The 26,494-nt window shown below is 42.2% G+C and overlaps 1 protein-coding gene across 7 annotated transcripts in view; it reads right to left on the bottom strand.

Moving 5' to 3' along the window:
• Window positions 1–26,494, bottom strand: part of TBL1Y (transducin beta like 1 Y-linked) — a 212,005-nt gene that overhangs the window by 69,694 nt on the left and 115,817 nt on the right. For 6 of the 7 annotated variants that reach the window (XM_030926290.1, XM_030926289.1, XM_030926283.1 and 3 more), the window contains 2 exons: window positions 7,663–7,737; window positions 2,695–2,802 (listed from right to left, as the gene is read on the bottom strand). In XM_030926290.1, the coding sequence (XP_030782150.1) occupies window positions 2,695–2,755 (61 nt within the window). In that variant the 5' untranslated portion in view covers window positions 2,756–2,802; window positions 7,663–7,737. The remainder of the gene's footprint in view (window positions 1–2,694; window positions 2,803–7,662; window positions 7,738–26,494) is intronic. The other variant, XM_030926286.1, reaches the window with a different exon arrangement.

The raw sequence follows: 26,494 nt of genomic DNA, 5'->3' as shown, positions 1-26,494 counted from the left end.
TCGAACTTGCATTAAAGATCCTTGCCGCTTGGCTTTGACTCTGGACTCTGGTGGTCTTCTTCGGGGAATAAACGGTCTGGGCATAACAGAGTGCTCACTGTAGCCTTTTACCTCTGTGCTTGGGCTTGCTGTGGAAACAGGACGTCGCTGAGATCTCTGTCACTCTTCTGCATACTCACTCCTCTTTCACTAACTCATCTGAATGACATCATCAGAGAGAAGTACTGCAGGTGATGTAGGTCACATGGTCAGAAAATCCATGTATCTATCTAATCTAATCAATCTATCCTATCTAATTTATCTATTAATATCTATTCTTCTAATCTATTATTATTGATCAATCTTACCTATGTATCTATCCATCATCTAATCTATCAAATATACTAATATCTACTCTATCTAATCCATCTATTTAATCATTAATATCTATCCTGTCTAATCTATTTATTAATATCTACTCTGTCTAATCAATCTATCTGCCTATGTATCTATATCTATCATCTGTCTAATCTTTCAACATCTACTGTATCTAAACTATCTACCTAATGAATCTATTAATATTTATCTATCTACCTATCTATTCTATCTAACCTGTCTCTATCTATCTATCTATCTATCTATCTATCTATCTATCTATCTATCTATCTGATAAATAGATTTAGAAGTTAAATATATAAGGTGGGGAAAATACTTCACTGGATTTTTCATGACTTGGACAGCATGGGTATGTGGGCAAATGCACAGAGATCTTTTCTGGCTGCCACAGGGTCCAACTGGTAGGAACCCTGTTTTCTGGAAGGCAGAACAGACAGGCTTCTGTCCTGTGCAGATTCTGGAGTCTATCCACTAGAGGGCTGACCAGACTGTAGTTTTCTGTTTCTATGCAGAAAGTTACACCAACAGCACTGCTGAAGGAGGGGAAGGTACACAAATGAGGATGCTCTGTCACTCAGCAGACCTGGGCTACATTCATGTCTGCCCATGGAAACTGTGACCCTGACAGGTTCATGAAATTAGCCCAGAAAGCTAATTGCAAACCCTCAAAAAAGAATCAAATTTCATGAGTGTCCTGCAGACATATATACCAAGGCTACTGTCTTTTTACATACTTTCCAATTATGCCTTGAGCAACAGACAGAAAAGCTCTGCAACAGAACACATCTCTGTAAAAGCATTCATATTTAAGATGTGTCCTGCCTCCGCCTTAGTTGGAAGCAAGTTGGAGGCATGCTGTGAGTCTCTTTGGCCTTCATCATGTCCTTGTGCAGAGGTGCTGCTAAATGCTAAATTCTACGACACGAGTGAACAGGGAGGTAAGTTTTGGTACATGTGATTTCCATTTGCAGCCACCTCTGGGAAGCTTTGAGCTCTGAGACGGGAGACCACCTGTGCTCGTCTAAGAGCCAAGGTTGAGGTATTAGCACAAATGTTATTATTTCCCTGATTCCCAGGGGTGAGAAGGTACCTATTTTGTTTTGTATACCAATATACCAATTTTGTTTTGTATACCTATACATAAATACACCTATTTTGTTTTGTATACCAATTTTGTATACCAATACACCAATCCAAGGCATCTGATATATATGCAGAAAGCACACCCACTTCCCATGAATAGCAGTAGCTGGGAGCACAAGGGACAGAGAACCAGGCTTGGATGGGGAGGGCGCTTATTTACAATATGTTACATGTCTCACACACTTAATCACGTTTGCCTGGGCAAGAAAACTGAAGCTCAAATAAATAGGCCTCACTCAGACTTGTTTAACCACCACAGCTCAAGTCATTCTGGGTGGCTCCAATGCCTACATTGTACCCTACCCAGCAGTGAGAGAATCCATGCCCAGGGGACCACAGACTGGTTTCCCTCAAATTGAATACATACATCTCCAGGAAAGGGTGCCTAGGAACTGGGGATTCCTTTTCAAATAATTAAGTTCCATACTGTATATTCAATCTGGTATTAAGGGCACAAATCTTAAAAAGACTCCAAATCAACTGTTGGTGGTTGAAGTGTGCCCCCACCCCCAGAAATTCACAGGTTGAAGTGCTCACCAACAGTGCACCTCAGAATGTGATGCTATTTGGAAACAGGGTCAGTGCACATATAATTATCACTGGATTCAACATCAATTACTAACATTAGGTTATCCTGAAGTACAGTAAATTCCTAATTCAATCTGACTGTCTTTACCACAGGAAAATGTGGACAAATCTGAACACAGAGACGAGGGTGATGCGCCTATAAGCCAAGGAATCCAAAGACTGCAGCAAGGCCCCAGGAGCCAGGACAGGGCACAGGAGAGACTCACCCTCAGAAAGAACCGACCTTTCCACATCAAGATTTTGTACTTCTGTTCTCAGGACCTAGGAGACAACGTATTTCTTTTTAAGCCACCCCAGTTTGCAGTACTGTGTTATGGCAGCCCTAGGAAACATATCCACCAGCACTGTATGTTGCTTAGGAAAAGAGCTATGTGTAGTAAACATGTAGAGATGACAAACAAAGTCCACTAGGGTCATTATCATGCAGGAAGGTGGGATGACATGGCTCCAGAACCTTCTCTTCTCGCCATTAGCACTAAGAACCTTCTTAGCGCTTCTTCTACGTCTGGTTTTGAATCAAGCGTTGATCATTCTGCTTATAAGATGCTCAAGATGAATTTCCTCCCGACAGAAAACCAAGCCTCTTACCTGACTCCTGGAGATACCGATACACCAAGAAGTTCACCTCGTCACTGGTTATGCTCATCATATCCTCACCTCACGGCAATGAGGTGTTGATGAAGCAGAAGCCACACTCTGTTTGAAAAAAGAAGACAGTTTTGAAACACTGCCTGTGTATTTCTCTTTTGTGTGTGTGTGAGATGATTAAAGAAAATAATATCTATGCTATTATACATATGAAGGTAATTAATGTATGATTTGTGTTATATGTTGTAATTATGTAATTACATAAACATTCCATAATTATGCATAAAAGAAAAGACCAGGTGAAATGTTTTCCAAAAAAACAAGAGTTGGCCTATTTCCTAAGGCCAGGGAAGACTCAAGTAGAAACCTAATGAAACTAAAGAGCTTCTGCGTAGCAAAAGAAACTACCATCAGAGTGAACAGGCAACCTATGGAATGGGAAAAAATTTTGCCATCTATCCACCTGACATAGGGCTAATATCCAGAATCTACAAAGAAACTTAAACAAATTTACAAGAAAAAAACAACCCCATAAAAAAGTGGGCGAAGGATATGGACAAGATATTTATGCGGCCAACAAACATGAAAAAAGCTCACTTTTTTTCATTAGAGAAATATAAATCAAAACCACAGTGAGATACCATCTCACACCAGTTAGAATGGCAATCATTAAAAAGTCAGGAAACAGATGCTCGAGAGGATCTGGAGAAATAGGAACACTTTTACACCGTTGGTAGGAGTGTAAATTAGTTCAACCATTGTGGAAGGTAGTGTGGCGATTCCTCAAGGATCTAGAACCAGAAATACCATTTGACCCAGCAATCCCATTACTGGGTATATACCCAAAGGATTATAAATCATGCTGCTATAAAGACACATGCACACGTATGTTATTGTGGCACTGTCCACAATAGCAAAGACTTGGAACCACCACGAATTCCCATCAATGATACACTGGATAAAGAATATGTGGCACATATAAACTGTGGAATACTACGTAGCCATAAAAAAGGAGGAGTTCATGTCCTTTGCAGGGATATGGATGAAGCTGGAAACCATCATTCTCAGCAAACTAACATGAGAACAGAAAACCAAACACCCCATGTTCTCACTCATAAGTGGGAGGTGAACAATGAGAACACATGGACATAGGGTGGGGACATAGGGAGGGAAAACATTAGGAAAAATAGCTAATACATGCTGGGCTTAATACCAAAGTGATGGGTTGATAGGTACAGCAAACCACCATGGCACTTGTTTACCTGTGTAACAAATCTGCACATCCTGCACAAGTACTCAAGTACTTAAAATAAAAATAAAGACCCAGCCATCCCATTACTGGGTATATACCCAAAGGATTATAAATTATTCTACTACAAAGACACATGCACACGTATGTTTATTGCGGCACTATTCACAATAGCAAAGACTTGGAATCAACCCAAATGTCCATCTGTGACAGACTGGATTAAGAAAATGTGGCACATATACACCATGGAATACTATGCAGCCATAAAAAAGGATGAGTTCGTGTCCTTTGTAGGGACATGGATGCAGCTGGAAACCATCATTCTCAGCAAACTATCGCAAGAACAGAAAACCAAATCCCGCATGTTCTCACTCATAGGTGGGAACTGAACAATGAGAACCCTTGGACACAGGAAGGGGATCATCACACATCAGGTCCTATTGTGGGGAGGGGGAGGGATAACATTAGGAGATATACCTAAGGTAAATGACGAGTTAATGGGTGCAGCACACCAACATGGCACATGTATACATATGTAACAAACTTGCACATTGTGCACATGTACCCTAGAACTTAAATACAAAATAAAAAATAAAATAAATAAAATAAAAAGCCATAAAAAGAAAATAAACCAGTGTGTTGCTCTAGGTCAAGGTCAGCAATCTGCAACCCAGTATCAGTGTCTATAAATAGAGTTTTCTTGGAACTCAGCCACATTCATTCACCTCCGTAGGGCCTTTGTAATGCAATGGCAGAGTAAAGCAGCTGCAACTACCTGGCCCACGAACCCTAAGCCCCTTACTCTCAGGCCCATCACAGACCACATTTGCTGAGCTGGTCTCAGTCCTTACTGCTGTATGACAGATTTTCCCACCTCTACATCAGAGAACAACTGCCTAGTCCCTTCTCGGTGTGGAATCTTCCTGCTGAGAACGGTTAGGCAGGAATCTAGACCCAACTTGGCGGCGTTACCCGGTGTAGCGGGCCTTTTATTAAAGACTCCCTTCACCCTTGTACACACCTGCAGACTTACATGCGTCAGAGTGCTGGTTGGGCAACTACACTCCCCCATGACCTGCAGCTCACCTGCATTCCACAAGTTCGTAAACAGCAGTTTCAGTTGACAGTTTCCAAAGACCCCTTCCTCATGACCCTTACTCAACTCCTGCCCTAGTAGTTTCAAGACCCCCCAGTCCCTGTTTGCACAACCAGCTTCCCTACCTCTCAGGCTATAAAAAGCCCCTACCCTCCTCCCTCAGCGCCACTTCCTCTGCCCACGCCTTTGGAGCGGGAAACCTCGCCGGTGAGTCCTAATAAAGGCTATTCTCACTGCCATTTGCCTTGTGTCTTCGTTCCCGGTTTGGCTCCAGCCTCAATTTACCTTTACAAGAATCTCAACGTTGAATGCCCCTGTTTGGACAAACGGAGGCAGGATGGCGCACTTTCCGGTGTGCGCGAAAATGCAGGCGGCGCCAGGGAAGGTGCAGACCAACGGGGCATGCACCAGGTGACGTCAATCGGAAGAGACTAAGATTTACCTGGTGGCACCTGCGGAACGCCCCTCCCCCAAACGCCCGTGCCCCACCTATTGCCCTCCCACTCCTAGAAAAGCCCCTCCGGACTGATGCCAGGGGTGGACTTCCCAGCCCCACTCCTGTCGGGATGTCGGGACTGCATCAGGAACTCCGCCCAAGAGCCCCACCGGGGGACTCTGTCGGCCTTCTTTGCCCGAGGTCGACAGACCTCTCCCTACCCACCTTCTTCCCCTGAGGCTAGGTGACCAAAATAAATTTGCAGTTTTGCTCCTACCCTTGCCTACCCGCTGGTTCTTTTGTGACCGCTCTGGTGGTCTTTAGAAAAAGCAAATCAGCCCCCTAATGTGAACATTCCTCATAATCTTATCAAGATTCAAGCAAACATAATTACCAATGTCTGTTATGAATGCCTTTGAAAGGAAGACATGTGTTGAAACCACACACCCCTCAAGGAAACAATTATAAGCCTTCACTTTCTGAGCTACAGTACCGAACACAGGCAGAAATAGTATGTTAGGTTACTCCCAGCCTTAGTGATGAACAATAGCAACAGAGTGCCCTTTTTCAGGATAATCCCAAATTACCACCTGCATTTATAAACTGCCTGAGGTATCAAAGGCCACAAAAATACTTAGTCATTTATAAGGCCAAACACAGACCCCTCACACACAGGAGAAACTGAATGTATGCTAGATTCAATTAAACTGAAGATTATGTTCCCAAAGACTAAAATAATACCTACTCAAAACACTGATGAGAGAAAAGTCCCCTCTCCCATCATCCCTCTGACATTTAGAATATGGTTCAACGGCATTTCAAAACATACTGACAGACATAACAGCCACTTTGAAGACTTTATGTTTTGAGGAACATAACAATAGTTCCTCAAAATGTTCAACAGAGGTACCAAATGACCCACTTCTAAGTAAATGCCACAGAGAAATGAAACATAAGTCCACAAAAAACTTGTATATGTGTATTCATGACATCTTTTTCACAATAGCCCAAAGGGAAATATAACCCCAATTTCCATCAAATGATGCATGGATAAAATACGTTCTGTTCATGATCTATCCAAACAAGATATTATTCTAAAGTAAAAAGGAATGACGCATGCCACAATGCACATGAACCTCGAAAACATTATGCTGAGTGAAAGAGCCAATCAAAAAATTCAAATTCACTAATATATTACAAGTTTTGTTTTTATTAATTAATAAATGACACCCTTCAAATATTTAACTCAAATAACACTGAAATATCTGTACATGTTTAACTTGTTAAACATTATATGTACATCTGGCTTTAAACAAAAGTACCTCAAAGTAAGCTTCCTATTTTAGTTAAATTTAAGCCTACCTTTTGGTTCTAGTTAGTTCCCTCAAAACAGTAAAACAAAAATCTCCCTCAAAATTCTATCTCTATGCTTTAAAGTTACCAAATTTCTATAGTTTTTTTTTTTAAAAAAAACTAAAAACACATCAGAGAAAGAACCAGAAAATTAAGCAGCAACTAAATAAAATAAAACTCTAATCCCATGTACCAAAAGGTAACAGGATAACTTTTACAGAACTTTTGGGGTGCAGGTCTTAGTTTTAGCTTGGGTATTGGTTTCAACCTTTGACACCTGGGCATATACAACTGTTTGGTTTGCTACTCAGGAAACCTCAGCATCTCACCAGATTTACACACAGTAATCTGCATGATTTTCTGGTAAGTTTCACAGTTAACTAGCAAATCAATGCAGACAGACACAAATCATATTAAAAAACTAATAGAGCATAAAATGAAAATAAAGGAGCCACATAAAATCTGCACTCGTGTGCCCAATTACAATGAACTAGTCTGCATAATTATAATGTTCACAAGAAAGATTGATTTTAGAAGGTATAGTTATCCTCACCTGGTAAGACCCAGAAAAGTTTGTTATTGATCATTTAGGATCCAAAACTCTCGGAAGGCAGTAAAAAGGCAATTCCTCATTTGGAATTGACTTTGCAGCTCATAAGGATTTAATAATGTTCTCTCTAATGCCTTCAATTTCAGCAAGGAGAAAGATGTGCTACTTTCCCGGAAAACATCATTTAAAACAGAAGGGATTCTGTTTTGGCAAAATGCAGTTCTGCTCCTGAAATACATTTCAGGTACAAGGACAAGGATCCAATGGCATGCTGGGCTGCTTACCTTTATGGTAACTTCATGTGTAAACCTGTGGACCAGCAGGCTTCTCAGCATCCAGTCATAGAAATGGCACGCCGTCTATGGGGACCAGCCCAGGGAGAAAGGGAAAGGTTTAAAACAAAGACTTAAAAATCCTTAGGGTGTTTTTATCTCTCACCCTCCCCATTCCTTTAGGTTTATTTTTCATCCTAACTCAAACTTAACACATGTTATCAGTTCTTAATTTCTGTGTTAGTCCATAGCACAGATTGTAGGATTTTATTTGGAAAGTAAAAAAAAAGGAGAAATTAAAATGGTCAGGCATTATGATGTCTGTAGAAGTTCTGAAAGTCTCAAAATAGATAATATTAGCTCAGCTATTGCTACTGCTATTATGTAAATATTTAAATTAGTTTTAAATTAAATTAAATTTAAAGATAAATTAAGGTTCCTTGAACCTTATTCCCTTATTGTTGTGTTTGGAATAGTGCCTTATGCAATTGATACATGAAACTGTACACACCACTGGGAGAAGATACCATGCTGTTGCAAAATGTTCCCCACTGTTCAGCCTAGCTTTCCCGTAACAGAATCTTTTTCCTTCAGCTCCTCTAAAATAAAGGAAAACAAAGGCACCAACTGACATCTCAACTTCTCATTTACTGTTCTTACACATCTGTATTTCACAAGAGTTCCATTTGCACTGATTTTTCAGTAAGCCAGACTTATATCTCATAAAATGATAATCTTTGTATCAAAAATTGTTATTTTTCAGTCACTATAAATATCCATCAACCATTTAATGATATTGACCTGCTTTCTTATAAAATTTATTTGATTGTGAATGAATCCAGCCTCCTAGAGAGTTTTTCTTTTTCTTTTTTTTTTTTCCTTGAGAGACAGTCTCACTCTGTCAACCAGGCCAGAGTGTAGTGGTGCTGTCTCGGCTCACTGCAACCTCCACCTCCTAGGTTCAAGCGATTCTCCTGCCTCAGCTTCCTAAGTAGCTGGGATTACAGGCAACCGCCACCACACCTGGCTAATTTTTCTATTTCTGGTAGAGATGGGGTTTCACCGTGTTATCCAGGGTCTCAAAATCTCAGGCTCAAGTGATTCACCCACGTCGGCCTCCCAAAGTGCTGGGATTACAGCCATAAGCCACCATGCCCGGTCAGCCTCCTAGGTAATTTAAATTACCTTCTATCATCTACAAATTCAAGAACTAAGAAAATTAAATATGCTCACCATTTTCTCTAAATAGTCTTAAGTGGTAATAAAAAGGCACCAGGTTTAACAAACTTGAAGTCCACCAGTGAGGCTATGAGTGGTGTTTGTTATTAGTAGACTTACATGGAACCTCATGAAGTACTCTCAGGAACTGCAAGTAAATTATTCCCACTGGGTCATGTTTATAGTTACAATGTTTAAATAAAGGAGATTTTTAAAAAAAGTTCTACAATCAAGTTCAGAGGACTCTCAACTGCATTAGAGTACACTGAAAAACAAAAACAAAAACCAACCAAAAGTAACAACCAGGACAATTTGTAAAAAACCAACCACTTAAGTAAAATAATGAGAGTGAAACTAAATTCATCTGTAACTCTGTGAACAGAAATGAAGGGGCACCAGGGAAGCAGCCACAAAGGCGCTTAATTTTGTTTATAAAACAAAGATACTTTTAATTATGAAAAAAAAATCTGCAGTGGAGATAAAACAGGGCAATTCTCCTTAGAGTGAACTGGTAGACAGGGGGAAAAAACAGCCTCATGACAACATTAGTAAATAGCATGAAGTATCAAAATATTAGCAGATGTCATAAATTCCAAATTGCCTGTAAATTAAAACATTAAACCCCACAATAGTTCAAGAAGTAATTAATTCACAAACAGCTCTTATTACAAGCTGTTCAGAAAAAAGCTTGGAATCCAATTCTTATTCTTTGGTCCAAAACAGATGGTAACCCATGTAATAGGGTCCTGAAATTTTAGATTATCTTGTATATGTGTTGTTAAACTCATTAAGTGTAATTATCATCTGGATGTCATCAACACCAAAAAGGAGAATTATGACTTACTTAGTAACATTCTTCTGGTTATGCAACATGTCAAAAATAATTCATTGCTAGAAACAATGAAATTAAAATGAGAAATCAGACCTTCCAACACCTGTTGATTACTGATTTTCCCATTAATATTATTATTATTAGAAATTATTAGTACACAATTAGAAACATTATCAAAAAACAGCCATGGCAAGAAAGTTTACATGTGGCCAAATATTTGTGTGAAACGCAAATGATTTTAAGAAATGCCACATGCCCTTTATTTTTACAACCAAATGCTGCTTATGTGACAAATACAAAAGGGATTCTAATTTTCCAGTGGTCCTCCCCTCTTGGCGTGGTGTGCCACGCATGTATAGTGACAATTCCTCCACGATGAATGTGGAACGGTTTTGAAGGGGATCTTTAAGCTGATACAATACAGCATGTATCTGCTTCTCCAAAGAAAGTAGATCAGAATAGAGCTTGTGGTGCTACATACATTTCTTCAAAAAACTGAATTCAAACACTATAATCAGATAAAATGCAAAATGATTTAGAAACTATGATTCCACCAGGACTGCTCCTCCCCAAAACACTTCTCTTTTTCTTTTAGTCACACAAGCACATCTCACTAACAGATCCCAGGTGTTCCACTACTTTAGAGTTCTTGAAAATGGTAGGTGAGAAGAGCTGGGAAAGGATGTGCACAACTTGTGGTCATGGGGGTTGCTTGAGAGCCTGTCTGACCCTTAGGAAGGCAGGATAGTAACACAAAAGGAACCTGGATCCCCCAATGGTTCTTGGGGATTTGATACTTACTCTTCTGGGACTACTGCCTGCCTTTGTACCAACACATGAGAGGTAAATGCATTTTCTTGTTTAAATCACTGTATTTTTGATGTTTAGTCTATTCCCTAAGTAGAATACAGAATCACTGGGCAATGACCCCCATTTTCCCATGCTGTCCTGTGTTTCTTTCCATCACATCATCCATAACACACATAACACCTTTTCTACCCAAACAGGAGGAAGAGTGCTGTCTTCCTCAAGTCCCATTTCTACAGTCTAGGCTTGACACATGACACATACTTAGTTAATTTAATGAACGAATGACGTACTATATATAATCAATGAGAATATTTCACTAGATGATCACACATGTTAATATGTAGATTTCAGAAACCCTCTACCACAGTCATTTCTTCATGAGGTTTGTTGAACTTTTATTGTGAAAAATCAGAAGAAAACGCAACATTTTCACATGGATATTAGAATTCAGTTTTCTCTGGAGTTATTTTTGCTGCGATCTTCCAAGATGTTCTCGGGGGAAGCATAGATATTTCAAGACATAGTTTTAAAGAAAAGGACACAGAACACTCTGCTGTTGTTTTCCTATGTTTTCTAATTCTATACCTTCAAGTTTGCATTTGCATTATACCAGTCCACTGGTGTCTACATCTATGAGTAGGCAGTCTTTGTATATTTCCTTGAACTGGTGCATCACCAAAACCATCATTTCACTGTTCATTGTGTCTGGAAATAGACCAAGGCATGTGTGAGCCAGCCATATACAATTCATTTTCTACCTTTTAATTCTTCACACAACTATTGTTTCATAGAGCTGGAAAGTTACAAAGGTCTAGCCAAATGTTGTCCAAACTCAATAGCACTCTCAGCTACATTTCATCCTACATGCAAATCAGCTGGTTTGTTCCCATTCAACGATAAAGACTATACATTACTTTTCAATCATGCTTTGTGAATTGCTCTGCAGATCTGCAAAACCACCATGAGGGATTTTAAAACTGAATACAATAAATAATGTTCTAAAGCACTGAGATTCTCTTCTTTCTAATACTATGTTTTCAAATTTAGAAGCGGGCATTCCTTGAAAGCAGTCATTTTGAGAAATTATACTCTTTTACTATCAGGAAAGAATTAGCAACTTTAAAGACTCCCCTTTAGACGCAGACTTCAGAACCGATTCACATAAGAAAAACCAGAACTGCACTCCACAGGCCCAACATACACATTCCTGGGGATATTCACCTACATGGTTTTTGTTGTTGTTGTTTACAGCTGGGATAAAAATAACTTAATATAAAATTAACCATTTTATTATTTTCTTTTAAAAAAATTATTGTTTTTAAAAAACAGAGATGGGGTCTCACTATATTGTCCAGGTTGGTCTCGAACTCCTGGCTTAGTCGTCAGGCGCCCACCACCACACTGGGCTAATTTTTTGTATTTTTAGCAGACACGGGTTTTCATTGTGTTAGCCAGGATGGTCTGTTCTCACCTGGTAATCCACCCACCTCGGCTTCCCAAAGTGCTGGGATTACAGGCTGAGTCACCACACCTGACCCAGGGCTTCACTCTTTTTATGGCTGAATACTATGCCACTGTGTGGCTGGACCACATTGTTTTTCTCCAGGCAGCAGCTGATGGCCAGCTGGCTCAGGTCCACCATGCTACTATGAGCATTCACGTCCTAGGGAATCTGGCTAGTATTGGAATTGCCTGGCATCTGTAAGAAATCAAACATATTATCTCAGTTCTGGGCCCAGTACAAACACATTCCTCCACACGAGATTTACGTCCTTTCTCCTGGTTAGAATTATTACAAGAAGGATTAGAACTTGCTAACCTTACAGGACTTCACAGCTTGTCTGGCTGCTTTCTGTGTGCAACCCTAGGGCGTCCACCGCTAACCAGCTGTCCCTCTGCCATGGGAATCCTTTACCCAAACTAACAACCTTCGGAATCTCTCGAATGCCCCTATTGTTAATGTGCCACTGTACCAGAACCCCAGTCAGGAGAAGTTTCCCTACTGTTTTTCAGGCACTAACTCTAGCCTCTGCAACATCACTGTAACGCCCCCTAATACCAACCTGAGGGGCCCCACTGGGCATATTCTTTTGGTGTAATGGAACATTATCTAAGACCATATCTGGTCCCTCTGTTACCAACCTACTGTGTCTCCCTGTCACCCCTGTCACACTAGTTCCCCAGTTAACTCTACTAACTGCCGGCGAGTTCCTGGGGTACACTGGTAACTGGTCTAGCACTGCTCTTCACCCAGCCCCTAGACCGAGACATGCACGAGCCATATTTCTCCCCCTCATTGTGGGAATCTCCCTCACCACATCCCTCATTGCGGCCAGACTGGCAGGGGGAGCCCTAGGTCACACCCTCACAGAAAGCAACAAGTTGTACCAACAATTTGCCGTTGCTATGGAGGAGTCAGCTGAGTCCCTTGCCTCCCTTCAGAGACAGCTCACATCCCTAGCTCAGGTAACCTTGCAGAACCGGAGGGCCCTAGACCTACTCACTGCTGAAAAAGGTGGTACATGTATGTTCCTGATGGAAGACGGTTGTTTTTACATAAATGAATCAGGGCTTATAGAGAACCGGGTCCAACAGTTACGCAAGTTAAGCATAGAAATGAAGAAACAGCAATTTGCCTCAGCTGCAAACCAATCGTGGAATTCCTCTATGTTTTCTCTGTTAGCTCCCTTCCTTGGACCCCTGCTAAGCCTACTATTTCTGTTTACCGTAGGACCCTGTGTTATTAACTGAATTTTGCAGTTTGTCAGGAAAAGGTTTGACACCATACAGCTCATGGTCCTCAGAGCCCAATACCAACCTGTAAATGCGGAAACAGAATCAGACTTATAAGACCCAAGATTGGCTCCAGAGGTACCTGAGAGAGGGGGAAATATAAGAAATCAAACATATATCTCAGTCCTGGGCCCAGTACAAACACATTCCTCTATATATCTCAGTCCTGGGCCCAGTACAAACATTCCTCCATTTGTCTCAACTTCCTGGGCCCACTGCAGACATTCCTCCATTTGTCTCAACTTCCTGGGCCCAGTGCAAACATTCCTCCACTTGTCTCAACTTCCTGGGCCCAGTGCAAACATTCCTCCATTTGTCTCAACTTTAGAAAAACACCACCTGGAGAGTCCCCGATAAGGTCACAACCGTTTGTGGAGTGGTTTTACTGAAAGCGCGGGAACCAATAAAAAAACTGCTAAATGTATAACTAAAATGTTAACCAATTGTAACGCTGTAACCCAAAGAATTCCCTTATTTCTCTGTAACCTTACATATCCTGCTTACATCGGGCTATAAAAAGCGAGCACATGCATCGTTCGGGGCCCTCTTGTATGCTGTGGAGCAGAGGGACCAAGTTCGAACTTGCAGTAAAGATCCTTGCCGCTTGGCTTTGACTCTGGACTCTGGTGGTCTTCTTCAGAGAATAAACGGTCTGGGCATAACACATCATTTTGCTTTATCCTTCTTTACCTGAGTCTCCTCCTCCCCAAGAACAAAAGGTGTACAGAATGGGCAAAGGGAGGCCAAGCTGGATCGAACCGGGATCTGGGGAGAGGAGCAGATGGCCCAGTGTCAGCAAGCAGGGTGGTCAACAAAGGGGATGGACACAGAAGGAGAAGCCAGGAGTCTGCCTGCCTAAGAGCTAAAGACAGCAATGACTGCATACCAGAGTCCCGTTTGGCAAACGATGTCTGTTTGACAAGCTCATGCTGTGTGCAGGGCTTCATATGCTCACTACCTGGCTGCCACTGCAGACTGAGCATTCCTCTACATGGATCAAATCCTTACTAAGTATTTGCCCCCATGACAACATAGGATGCAGCATTTTCTGCTTGGAGCAAACAAAGTTACTTTCTCACTCAGAAGCATATGTGTTACATATGTAATCCTAAATAAAAGTATGGGATTGGCATCACGTTTCTGTATTTTAATACAGAGTTCTGGAGCAGGATTAACAATGCCTACTGTCACCCCCTCCCCGCATCCCCCGCCATCTCCCAGGGGATATTAGGCAATGTCCGGAGATATTTTGAGGTTTCGCAACTGGAAGTGGAGGTGCTACTGGCATCTCTTGATAAAACAGAATCAAATTTGTATGATAAAATCCCTTCAGGTGTTCATGGCAAGGCCAGTACAGTACAATACTGAGGCCGCCTGCCTACAGCCATACCAACTCAGCAGCCACAGGTGGGAGGGAGGCAGGTGCCATAACATAGCCCCTCCAGCCCTCTTAGGTGGGCAGACATCTTGCCTGCAGCCTTGAAAGACTCCACGCTGGTATCACTCAGCTGAGGCCAGCACTCCCAGCTTTCAGAATTTAACACCTTGTCACACGCAGGTGGGAAACATATCTGGGCAAGCAGACTTCTCAGCCAGCACCTCATCAAATGGGGGTAATGATTTGCAGGGTTTTTGTTAGGAAAAATGAGAACCAAATGAACTTGGAAGCCAATCAACTGGAGTTTTAGAATAAGTAGGAGAGTGTTTGCTAAGGCATGCTCTTCAGAGTGACATTTCTCAAGCTGTTCAGTAGTTTAGCATGTGTCATCTGAGAAATGGCTCCACACTTCAAAACCATGGGCAAAAGTGGGTTAAATAAAGTTACTAAAAAATAGTAATAGGTTGGGTACAGTGGTTCATGCCCGTAATTGTAGCACTTCGGGAGGCTGAGGTGGGAAAACCGCTTGAGGTCAGGAGTTTAGGACCAGTCTGGGCAACATAGCAAAACCCCATCTTATGGGGAAAAGAAAGAGAGATCAGCCTGTTACTGTGTCCATATAGAAGGAAGTAGACATAAGAGACTCCATTTTGTTCTGTATTTGAGATGCTGTTAATCTGTGACCCTACCCCTAACCTTGTCCTTGCAAGAGACATGTGCTGTGGTGACTCAAGGCTTAATGCATTTTGGGCTGTGCAGGATGTGCTTTGTTAAACAAGTGCCTAAAGGCTGCTTGCTGGTTAAAGGTCATCACCATTCTCTCAATCTCAAGTAAGAGAAAAGCATTTGTCTCCTGCCCATTCCTGGGCAATGGACCATCACCCGTGTAAAACCCGTTGTGTGGTTTGTTTACTGAGCAAGGAGAAAACCGCCTTTAGGAATAAGGTGGGACCTGCTGGAGCAATGCTGCTAAAAGGTTTATGGAGAGTTTGCATATGCATCTCAAAGCACAGCATTTTCCTTTAAACTTAATCATGTCACAGGGATTTTTGTTCATATATCTTACTGCTGATTTCCTCCCTACAATGATCCTGTTGTCCAGCCACTCCCTTTTCTTTTTTATGGTAAAGATAATTATCAATAAATACTAAGGGAACTCAGAGACCGGTGCCAGCGTGGGTCCTCTGTAAGCTGAGCACCGGTCTCCTGGGCCCCGCTTTTCTTTCTCTATACTTTGTTTCTGTGTTTTATTTCTTTTCTCAAGTCTCTCGTTCCACCTAACGAGAAACACCCACAGGTGTGGACGGGCAGGCCACCCCTTCACCATCTCTGTTAAATTACAATACTAGCTAACACATATATTGCACCTGTTACATACCTGGCTCTTTTCTGAGTGCTGGGAACTTATTTAATTGATCTAATAAACAATTTTAAATATTATACCTGCTAATTAGCACACTAAGTGCTGCGTCTTAAAGCAGTGGTGGTTTCCATGCTTACATCAGCATGTGAGGAAGTGCTGTTACTGTCCTGCTCTCACACAGAAAGAATGGACACACTGACATGCAGCTGCCTGTCCAAGTCCCAGGGCTGAGGACTGGCAAAGCTGGGGTGTGCATGCTTGCAGTCTAGTTCCAGGGTCTGCCCTTGTCACCATGAGGTTCTGTCACCTTTTAATTTTCTGCAGTTTGCTAAAAGCTTTGATACGCTATTATGGATCATGAGTGCAAAGATGTAGGATTTAACAAGAATCCCACCTCCTGTGGGGAAAAGAGAGATCAGATTGTTACTGTGTCTATATAGAAAGAAGTAGACATAAGAGACTCCATTTTGTTCTGTATTTCAGATGCTGTTAATCTGTGACCCTACCCCCAACCTTGTCCTTACAAGAGACATGTGCTGTGGTGACTCAAGGTTTAACAGATTTTGGGCTGTGCAGGGTGTGCTTTATTAAACAAGTACCTGAAGGCAGTATGCTTGTGAAAAGTCATCACCATTCTCTTAATCTCAAGTACCCAGGGACACGCACACTGCCAAAGGTCGCAGGGACCTCTGCCTAGGAAAGCTAGGTATTGTCCAAGGTTTCTCCCCATGTGATAGTCTAAACTGTGGCCTCGTGAGAAGGGAAAGACCTGATCGTCCCCCAGCCTGACATACCCGTGAAGGGTCTGTGCTGAGGAGGACTAGTATAGGAGGAAAGAAGGCCTCTTGGCAGTTGAGGAGAGAAAAGCATCTGTCTCCTGCATGTCCCTGGGCAATAAAACATCTCATTGTAAAACCTGACTATCTTCTATTTACTAAAATGGGAGAAAACCACCTTAGGGTGAAAGGTGGGACATGCTAGCAGCAATGCTGCTCTTTTTTTTTGATATTGAGTCTTGCTCTGTCACCCAGGCTAGAGTGCAGTGGCGCGATCTCGGCTCACTGCAAGCTCCGTCTCCTGGGTTTATGCCATTCTTCTGCCTCAGCCTCCTGCGTAGCTGGGACTACAGGCGCCCGCCACCTCGCCCAGCTAGGGTTTTTTTTTGGTATTTTTAGTAGAGACAGGGTTTCACCGTGTTAGCCAGGATGGTCTCGATCTCCTGACCTTGTGATCCGCCCGCCTTGGCCTCCCAAAGTGCTGGGATTACAGGCTTGAGCCACCGCACCCGGCCTAGCAATGCTGCTCTTTATGCACTAAAAAGGTTTATGGAGATGTTTGCATATTCATATCAAGACACAGCACTTTTCCTTAAACTTATTCATGTCACAGAGATCTTTATTCATATATCTTACTGCTGACCTTCTCCCTACGATGATTCTATTATCCTGCCACTTCCCTTTTTCTAAGATGGTAAAGATAATGATCAATAAATACTGAGGGAACTCAGAGACCAGTGCCAGCGTGGGTCCTCTGCATGCTGAGCGCCGGTCCACTGGGCCCACTTTTTGTTTCTCTATAGTTTGTCTCTGTGTCTCATTTCTTTTCTCAAGTCTCTCATTCCACCTAACGAGAAACGTCCACAGGTGTGGAGGGGCAGGCCACCCCTTCAACTTCCCACCTCATCTTCAGTGCCACTGAAAGAGATCAAATGAAATAATGAAATCCACAGGCAGACAGCCCGGGTGGCGCCTTGAGCCTAGCTAAAAGTTGACCCTAAAGGGAGACAGCCCGGGCGGCGCCTTGAGCCTAGTTAAACAAGTTGACCCCGGACCTTACCGATAATGTTATCTATAGATTTCAGATGTTGTATAGACAAGCATTGTGAAAGTCCCTGTCTTGTTCTTTTTCTGTTCTAATTACTAGTGCTTGCCATATATCTCTCAACTTCCTGAGCCCAGTATAAACATATCCCTCCATATATCTCTCAACTTACTGGGCTCATCCCACCACATGTCTCCCCACCATATATCTCTCAATTCAAAGACTACCATATATCTCAACTTTAGAAAGACACCACCTGGAAAGTCCCTGATAAGAGCACAGTCATTTGTGAGAGCGCGGGAACCAATAAAAAAACTGCTAAATGTATAGACTTAAAATGTTAACCAATTGTAATGCTGTAACCTAGAGAATTCCCTCGTTCCTCTGCAACTTTACAAGTCCTGTTTACATTAGGCTATAAAAGGCAAGCGCACGCATTGTTCAGGGCCCTCTTGTATGTTGTAAAACGGAGGGACCAAGTTCGAACTTGCATTAAAGATCCTTGCCGCCTGGCTTTGACTCTGGTCTCTGGTGGTCTTCTTCGGGGAATAAAAGGTCTGGGCATAACAACACATCCCAGGGCATAGAAACCATGTGCACATCTGCACAATAAATGCTCAGTTGGTCCTCATGATTTCCTCACAGCTCTGGGTAGTGGGCAGCATGTATTCTGTGAACTCCTCCATCCTGCCTTACTGCTGATTGATTTGTCCAGGTGTCTAAGTGCCCATGCAGATGAGGACACTCTATGCTCAGCATGCCAGGGTTTGCCTGATTCTCCCAAGTTTCTCTATCAAAGACATCTCCATATGCTGAAATTCTAACGACACTTTTCTAACTGACTCTGAATACCCCAGTCACTAAACAGTCTAATAAGCCGAGATTTTACTGTTAGAAGACTATGTGTTCTCCAATGTGCATTTTTTAAAGACTCTGCAAGCCTGAAATCTAAAGGTGACTGTACTTGACTAAAATGAATGCAAGTGTGCCAAGATGGTAAAGACTTATAAAATTACAGGGGACTTTTAATACCATAATAGTGTCAAAAGGCAGGGCAGTTCTGCAGGAACCTTTTCCACTGGGAATCAAAATCATCCTCATTTCTCTTTCTCCTCAACAAACTATAAGAAAATGGGTATGCAGAGCTAAAAAGTCACAATGCATTCATTATTTCCTGTATGTTACCAAATCATAATGCATTCATTATTTCCTCATATGTTACCATTTCAGCTTTTTCTTACATTCACTTCTGGAATACGCTTTATCTAGCAGAGTAATTTTTTGCCACTGTCGTACTTCTCAGGAGCACATCTGTTTCTATGTGGTCCTGAGAGTTGCCCACCCCTTCCCTTTGACTGTTATAATCATGACAAATAAAACATGTTTTGTGTTTTTTAAATAATCAATAACTATTTAACGAACAAATTCTAAAGGCCTAAACTTTAATGTTCTTTAAAAATAAGCATATCTGCCATAAGTGAACTAGAAAACTATAAATTAAAAGCAAGAAACAACCTAAAATATTTTTCATTCAAAAACAGTCTGCCTTGTTAAATGGTAAAAATTGCTGTCCTATGTTTTACTAGTCCATTCTAAGGAGCATTGCTATAAGGAAACACCTGAGACTGGGTAATTTATTTAAAAAAAAAATGAATTGGCTGAAGGCTCTGTAGGCTGTAAGGAAGCATAACAGCTTCTGCTTCTGGGGAGGACTCACGAAACTTGACAACTATGGTAGAAGGTGAAGTGGAACCAGGGACGTATCACATGGGAAAAGCAGGAGGGACAGAGAGAGCAAGAAAAGTGCTACACACTTTCAAACAACCAGATCGTATCAGAATTCACTCAGTATACAGTACCACCAGAGATGTTGCTAAACTATGATAAGTTACCCCCATGATCCAATTATTACCCACGAGGCCCCACCTCCAAAATTGGGGATTACAATTCAATGTGAGATTTGGACAGGGACACACATTCAAATCCTATCATTCCACACCCGGCTCCTCCCTTTTCACATTGTAACATACAATTACGGCTTCCCAATAGTCTTCCAAAGTCAACTCATTCTAGCATTAACTCAAAGATCCAAAGTGTCATCTGACACAAGGCAAGTCCCTCTGCCTATAAGCCTGGAAAATCAAAACCAAATTAGTTACTTCCCAGATAAAATGGGAATATAGGCATTAGGTGAATATAGGCATCCCTGTTCCAAAAGGGAGAAATTGGCCAAAAGAAAGGGCCAACAGGCCCCATGAGAGTCCAAAACGCAGCAAGGAATCGTTAGATTTTAAGGAGAATCTCCAAGAATCTCCTTTGACTCCGTCTCATATCCTGGGTGCAGTGGCACAAGGAGTGGGATACCAAGGCCATGGACAGCTCCACTCCTGTCGCTGCAAGGTAAAGACCCTGCAGTTGCTCTCACCAGCTGGTGTTGAATGCCCGCCATTCTGGGGTCTGGAGGATGGTGCACCTCTTCTCATAGCTTGTTGGGAATAAGAGCTTGGAAATGCAAAGAAAAAAGCACTTAGACAAAAAATGTGTCAACAAAGAAAATTCACTTCTGCAGAAGGGTGCATCTCGCATATGGAGCAATGGCAAAAGCACACAGAACAAAGGAAAGCAGGGGTTTTATTACCTCTAATGCAGCTTGTGCTTCTCTGTGTCTTTCCCCTATTGGCCAGGGTTGGGCCACACAGTCTAAACTAGTCCCAACTGGCTAAACATTTAAACTTTCTTAGATAAGGTAAGGAAGGTGAGAAGAGAGAGAAGGAAGGTCAATTACAGAGGAACTAGGAAAGTAACCTATTCCCTAATAAGGAAAGGAATGCAGGCTGGGGTTGTAGCAAGTTCAGGCATACCTAGGCATATTCAGACAAACTGGAGCACAGGAAAGGCAAGGGGTTATTTGGAATTATAGGACAGAGAACGGGGAAGCTGGATAAGCTGTTTGAAGAGGGAACCTAACTGTATCTAACACAGCTCCACTAGGCAGTGCTCCAGTGAGGACTCTGTATCAGGGCTCCAATCCCACATTTGCCCTTTGCAATGCCCTAGCAGAGGTTCTCCATGACAGTTCTGTTCCTGCAGCAGGCTTATGTCTGGACACCCAGGCTTTTTCTGTATATCCTCTGAATCTAGGCAGAGGCTACCAAGCTTCAACTCTTGTGCTCAATGCACCTGCAGGCTTAACATCATGTAGAAGCCACAGGCTTACAGCCTGAAGGTTCTGAAGCAGTGTCCTGAGCCGTACCAGGGTCCTCTGAGCCAAGGGTGCAGCTGGAGTCAGAGCCAGAGCAGCTGGCATGCATGAAGCAGCGTCCTGAGGTTGTGCAGGGCAGCAAGGCCTTGGGCCTGGCCCAGGAGATCATTTTTCCCTCCTAGGATTCAGTATGTAATAGGAGGGGCTATCATGAAGGTATCTGAAATGTTTTAAGGAGCTTCATGTTGAGTGCTCTTTTCATGTTAGATCAAAGCAATTCACAATTTACACTAATTTATACTGGAGCTGGTAGTAACTTACTTCTGCACAGTGAGAATAAACAGAAATTAGGCAACTGAAACACAATTATTGGGAAAGTCTTATAAACAATATGCTTATACATAATGTACCCATCACAAATCATTACAAGCTCTTCATTTTATTAATCTTTAAAACTTTTAATTGGTCTGAAATTTATGCAGTTACTTGGACTGTACCTATTAATAGAATTTTCCCCATTGTCTTGGTTATCAACCCTTGTCTTCCTTTTAGTTACTCAAATTTCTGCAGCATGCCTGAATTTCTCCCTAGAAAATAGTCTTTTCTTTTTTACCACATGGCAAGGTTGCAAATTTTCAAACCTTTTACACTCTCCTTCCTTTCAAAATATACGTTCCAGTTTCAAGTGGTTTTTTGCTTATGCATATGAGCATAGCCTTTTAGAAGCAGACAGACCACATCTTGTATGCTTTGCTACTTACAGATTTTTTCACCTGATACTCTAAATCATCACTCTTAAGTTCAAAGTTCCACAGATCCCTAGGGCAGAAGCACAAGGCCTCCAACCTCCTTGCTGATGCATAACAAAAGTGACCTTTGCTCCAGGTCCCAGTAAGTTCCTCATCTCCATCTGCGACCTCCTCAGCCTTAACCCTCACTGTCTATGTTGTCGTATTTAACTCCACCTGGAAACCACTGGCAATATGTAAACAGATAGATGTGTTTATGTAAACAGATGTATGTGTGTTGTAATAAAACTATCTACAAAAACAACCTGCAGGCCAGTTGGCTTATGTGCACTAGTTTGCTGATCAGTGCCTTGGAGCTAAATCATATTCAACTGATTAAGCTGTGCATTCATAATGCATTACTAAATCAGAATAGATAACCTACTGATATCATCAACTAACATGCAGAAGTGCTTTATCCCAGAAGTAGCACACCTAAGTGCTTCATTACTTAGAATCGCCACACTGAAAGAGTCACAGGTACGTGAGGGCAACATCAGGCTGGCTTTTGGTTCCTGGGACGCTTTCATAGCTGCTGCCAGGAGTCGTTGGGACAGTCATGCAACATCACTTTTTGTTAAGCTGGTGCTTTCAGAACACCAAGTACAAAAGGCCTCATAAAAACATCCAACTCTTCAATACGTAAAACTGGACAGACTGATTTGTTTTATGTGACCACCGGTGCAGGCGCCAGAGAAGAGGCAAGTAGGCAAGGTAAAAAAGAAATTTTATTAGCTAGCCAATGTGAAGGTGGAAAGGGTGAGGTTCACTGGTCCTCAGGTATGGGGCCAGGAAAGCCGCGCCGGGACTCTTTGGTGAGGTTCTCAGGTCCATGAATGCGGGGGCCGAAGAAGTCACCCCGGCTCCTGCCAGCAGCGGACTTGCATGCATTGGTGCTGGAAGGGGGAGGGCAGTGGGCAGGACAAGGGCGTGATAGGGGCGTCTCCATAGGCCTGGCCAGGTAAGTTTCAGTTTCCTCAAATTGAGGGCACGTTGCACCTGCTCAGTTGGTCTGTATTTTTCCCGGGCCGGGCTGCATTTTCCAGCACGCCCCTAAGTTGGTGATGAAGAACCCGGAAATGCGCCATCTTAGTCGTCTTTGTCCTCTCCCTCCCTGTCCAGACACAGACTAATCTTGTTGGTTTAAAAATGACATCTGTAATTTTTTAAGTTGCTATTAAAATTAGAGAAGTAATGCAATTTCACTGGGGAAACTTTAGGTGGTTCTCAATTGGCGTCATGCTGCCCTCCAAGGGGACAGTGGGCAATGTCTGGAGACACTTTTGGTGGTCATCATATGGTGAGGGTGTTGCTGGCATCCAGGAAGGAACGCAGAGATGCTGCTGGACCTCCCCCGGTGCATAGCATGGCCCCACCACAGAGAGTTCTCCAGCCCTACATGTCTACAGTGCCATAGTTAAGAAACCTTGATGTAGAAGTAAAATATTAAAAGTCTTCTAACTCTTTGCAAGTCCTCTCAGTCTTAATGCACGTGCAGCCTCTGTTCCAAGCTTCTTCCACAAGTTCTGTACAAGTGTATTCTTAGTTTTAACACAAACAAAGCATCCTAACTATAGTATTTTAATTGAGTCGTGAGAACTACATAGTGACTCTTTTTTTTTTTTTTTTTTTCCTTCAGACACAGTGTTACTCTGTTACCCAGGCTGGAGTGTGCAGTGGCACGATCTCTGCTCACTGCAACCTCTACCATCTGGGCTCAAGTGAGTCTCCTACTCCAGTCTCCGGAGTAGGTGTGATTACAGGCACCCACTACTGTTAGGCAGGAATCTAGACCTGACATGGCGGCATTACCCGGCATAGCAGGCCTTTTGTTAAAGACTCCCTTCACCCTTGTACACACCGGCAGACTTACACGCGTCAGAGTGCTCGTTGGGCAACCACACCCCCCCATGACCTGCAGTTCACCTGCATTCCACAAGTTTGTAAACAGCAGCTTTGGATAACAGTTTCCAAAGACCCCTTTGTCATGACCCTTACTCAACTCCTGCCCTAGTAGTTTCAAGACTCCCCAGGCCCTGTTTGCACAACCAGCTTCCCTACCTCTCGGGCTGTAAAAAGCCCCTAACATCCTCCCTCAGTGCAACTTCCTCGGCCCATGGCTTTGGACCGAGGAATCTCGCCCGCAAGCCCTAATAAAAGGATATTCTCACTGCCATTTGCCTTGTGTCTTCGTTCCTGGTTCAGCTCTAGTCTCAGTTTACCTTTACAACTACCACTCCCAGTTAATTTTTGTATTATTAGCAGAGACGGGGTTTCACCATGTTGGCCAGGCTGGTCTTGAATTCCTGACCTCAACTGATTCACCTGTCTCAGCTTCCCAAAGTGCTGGGATTGTAAGCATGAGTCATCATGCCCAGCCATTATAATTTTTTATATAATTTTATATATATATATTTATATATATATATAAATATAATTATAGCCATTATAGTTTTAATGCTATAATTCTTGAAGAGCAAGGATGGTTATGCCTCATCTATACTCAATAATTTTTTCACATTCTCATTTTTTTCATGTAAGTGTTTATTATATCCATTAAATAACTTAACCATCACATCAGTCCCATTTGTTTTCATTTTGTATAAAAGGCTGCTTTCTTAAGAGTGTAAGTGAACAATGTAGACTGGTTTCACAGCTAACAAGTAGTAGAATCTGAACTCCAAGGTCTGCCTTCATTTTGAGTGCTTTCATCATTTTAGACCAAAGCAATTCACAGTTTAAACTAATTTAGATTGAAGCAGGACAAGAAGAATAAAAAGTAATTGGGAAACTGAAACACAATTATTGGGGAAGTCTTTGAAATATGGATATAATTTGCATATACACAATGCAATGAATACAATCGACATATATGGACATAATGGACATTTAAACATAAGTTGCACATACAGAAAGTACCCATCACAAATCACTCTAAGCCCTTCATTTTGTTAATCTTTAGCCCTTTTAGATGGTCTGAAATTTATGGAGTCACTTGGACTGTACCTTCAAACCACCATGCTCCATTAATTTTAGGATTTTCTTTCTGTTGTTGTTGGTTTATTTGAGACTGGCGTTTTGCTCGTTGCCCAGGCTGGAATGCAATGGCACAATCTCAGCTCACCGCAACCTCCACCTCCTGGGTTCAAGCCATTCTCCTGTCTCAGTCTCTCAAGTAGCTAGGATTACAGGCACGCGCCACCATGCCTGACTAATTCTGTATTTTCAGTAGAAACAGGGTTTCTACATGTCGGTCAGGTTGGCCTCAAACTCCTAACGTCAGGTGATCTGCCCACCTCGGCCTCCCAAAGTGCTGGGATTACAGGCATGAGCCACCATGCCCAGCCAATTTTAGGATTTTCTAAGATACTTGCTTTCCTACAGTAAGTCCATGGTGTCTACAAAATTGTAGCTGGAATAAGACTGAGTCATCAGAGGGTTCTGCTTTTCGCTCATGTATGCATGTTTCCTATTATGTAAAATTTAGACTCATATATTCTTAGATCAACACTTACTATCTTATTTATAGATGAGAAGACCAAGCTCCATGAAGACCAAACAGGTCAGTCATTCCTCTCACCAAGAAAGCAACAGAGTGCATGGTTGGAGGAATAAATGAATTTCAACTTTTACCTGTGGAATTCAGTTAATTTTCCTCCCATGTAATTCCCAGATACCCTAATTCTTATTAAAATCTGTTCTATATTGGTGGCTCCTGCCTTTGATATGTCAAAGCTTCCCTAATTGCATTACAACTACTGGAAACCTGCAAAACCACTAGCAACTATTCTTTTTTTTTTTTTTTTTTGTGAGATGGAGTCTTGGTCTGTCGTCCAGGCTGGAGTGCAGTGGCCGGATCTCAGCTCACTGTAAGCTCCGCCTCCCGGGTTTACGCCATTCTCCTGCCTCAGCCTCCTGAGTAGCTGGGACTACAGGCGTCCGCCTCGTCGCCCGGCTAGTTTTTTGTATTTTTTAGTAGAGACGGGGTTTCACCATATTAGCCAGGATGGTCTCGATCTCCTGACCTCGTGATCTGCCTGTCTCGGCCTCCCAAAGTGCTGGGATTACAGGCTTGAGCCACCGCGCCCGGCCTACAGTGCTTTTTAAAAGTGTTGAGACTTACATCAGGCCTATTTTTGTGTAATCACAACTGTTGATTAGAAGAATTTTTCAATTTATAAAATAAGCATTGCCACCCTTGTAAGAATTCTGAGTGCTCAGTGGCCTGTGTGACACGTGATCCCCTAAAAAAACCAGAGCCCAGGAAGATAGGCAGTTTGGCTCTCTCTGATAAGATGGCTAAACAGTGAAGTTTTCTTTTATCTGGCTTTTATTTGCCTGAACAGCAACGACGCTGCTTTATGCTCGTGGGCCATGGACACAAAAAAGCAGTTTATACCATAAAATCACTGGGAAAGCAAACACTTCAGACATTTCACTTGAAGCAAAACCAAGAAATCTATTGTTTCATTAAAAACCACTTCTACTACAAGGAAACACTTGGATGTAAACCCTCTGAGATGGGCAGGTATTACTGACCTCTATAAACTAACAGAACAGGCCATGGAAGGACAGGGCACTGCATGAAGTGACAGCCAGTGCAGAGCCTCACATTACCTCTGTCAATCTGTCAAAAAGA

This window comes from Rhinopithecus roxellana, chromosome 22, assembly GCF_007565055.1.
Source record: "Rhinopithecus roxellana isolate Shanxi Qingling chromosome 22, ASM756505v1, whole genome shotgun sequence".
In the NCBI taxonomy this organism is placed as follows: Eukaryota; Metazoa; Chordata; class Mammalia; order Primates; family Cercopithecidae; genus Rhinopithecus; species Rhinopithecus roxellana.
This window is presented reverse-complemented; position numbering and strand designations above follow the sequence as displayed.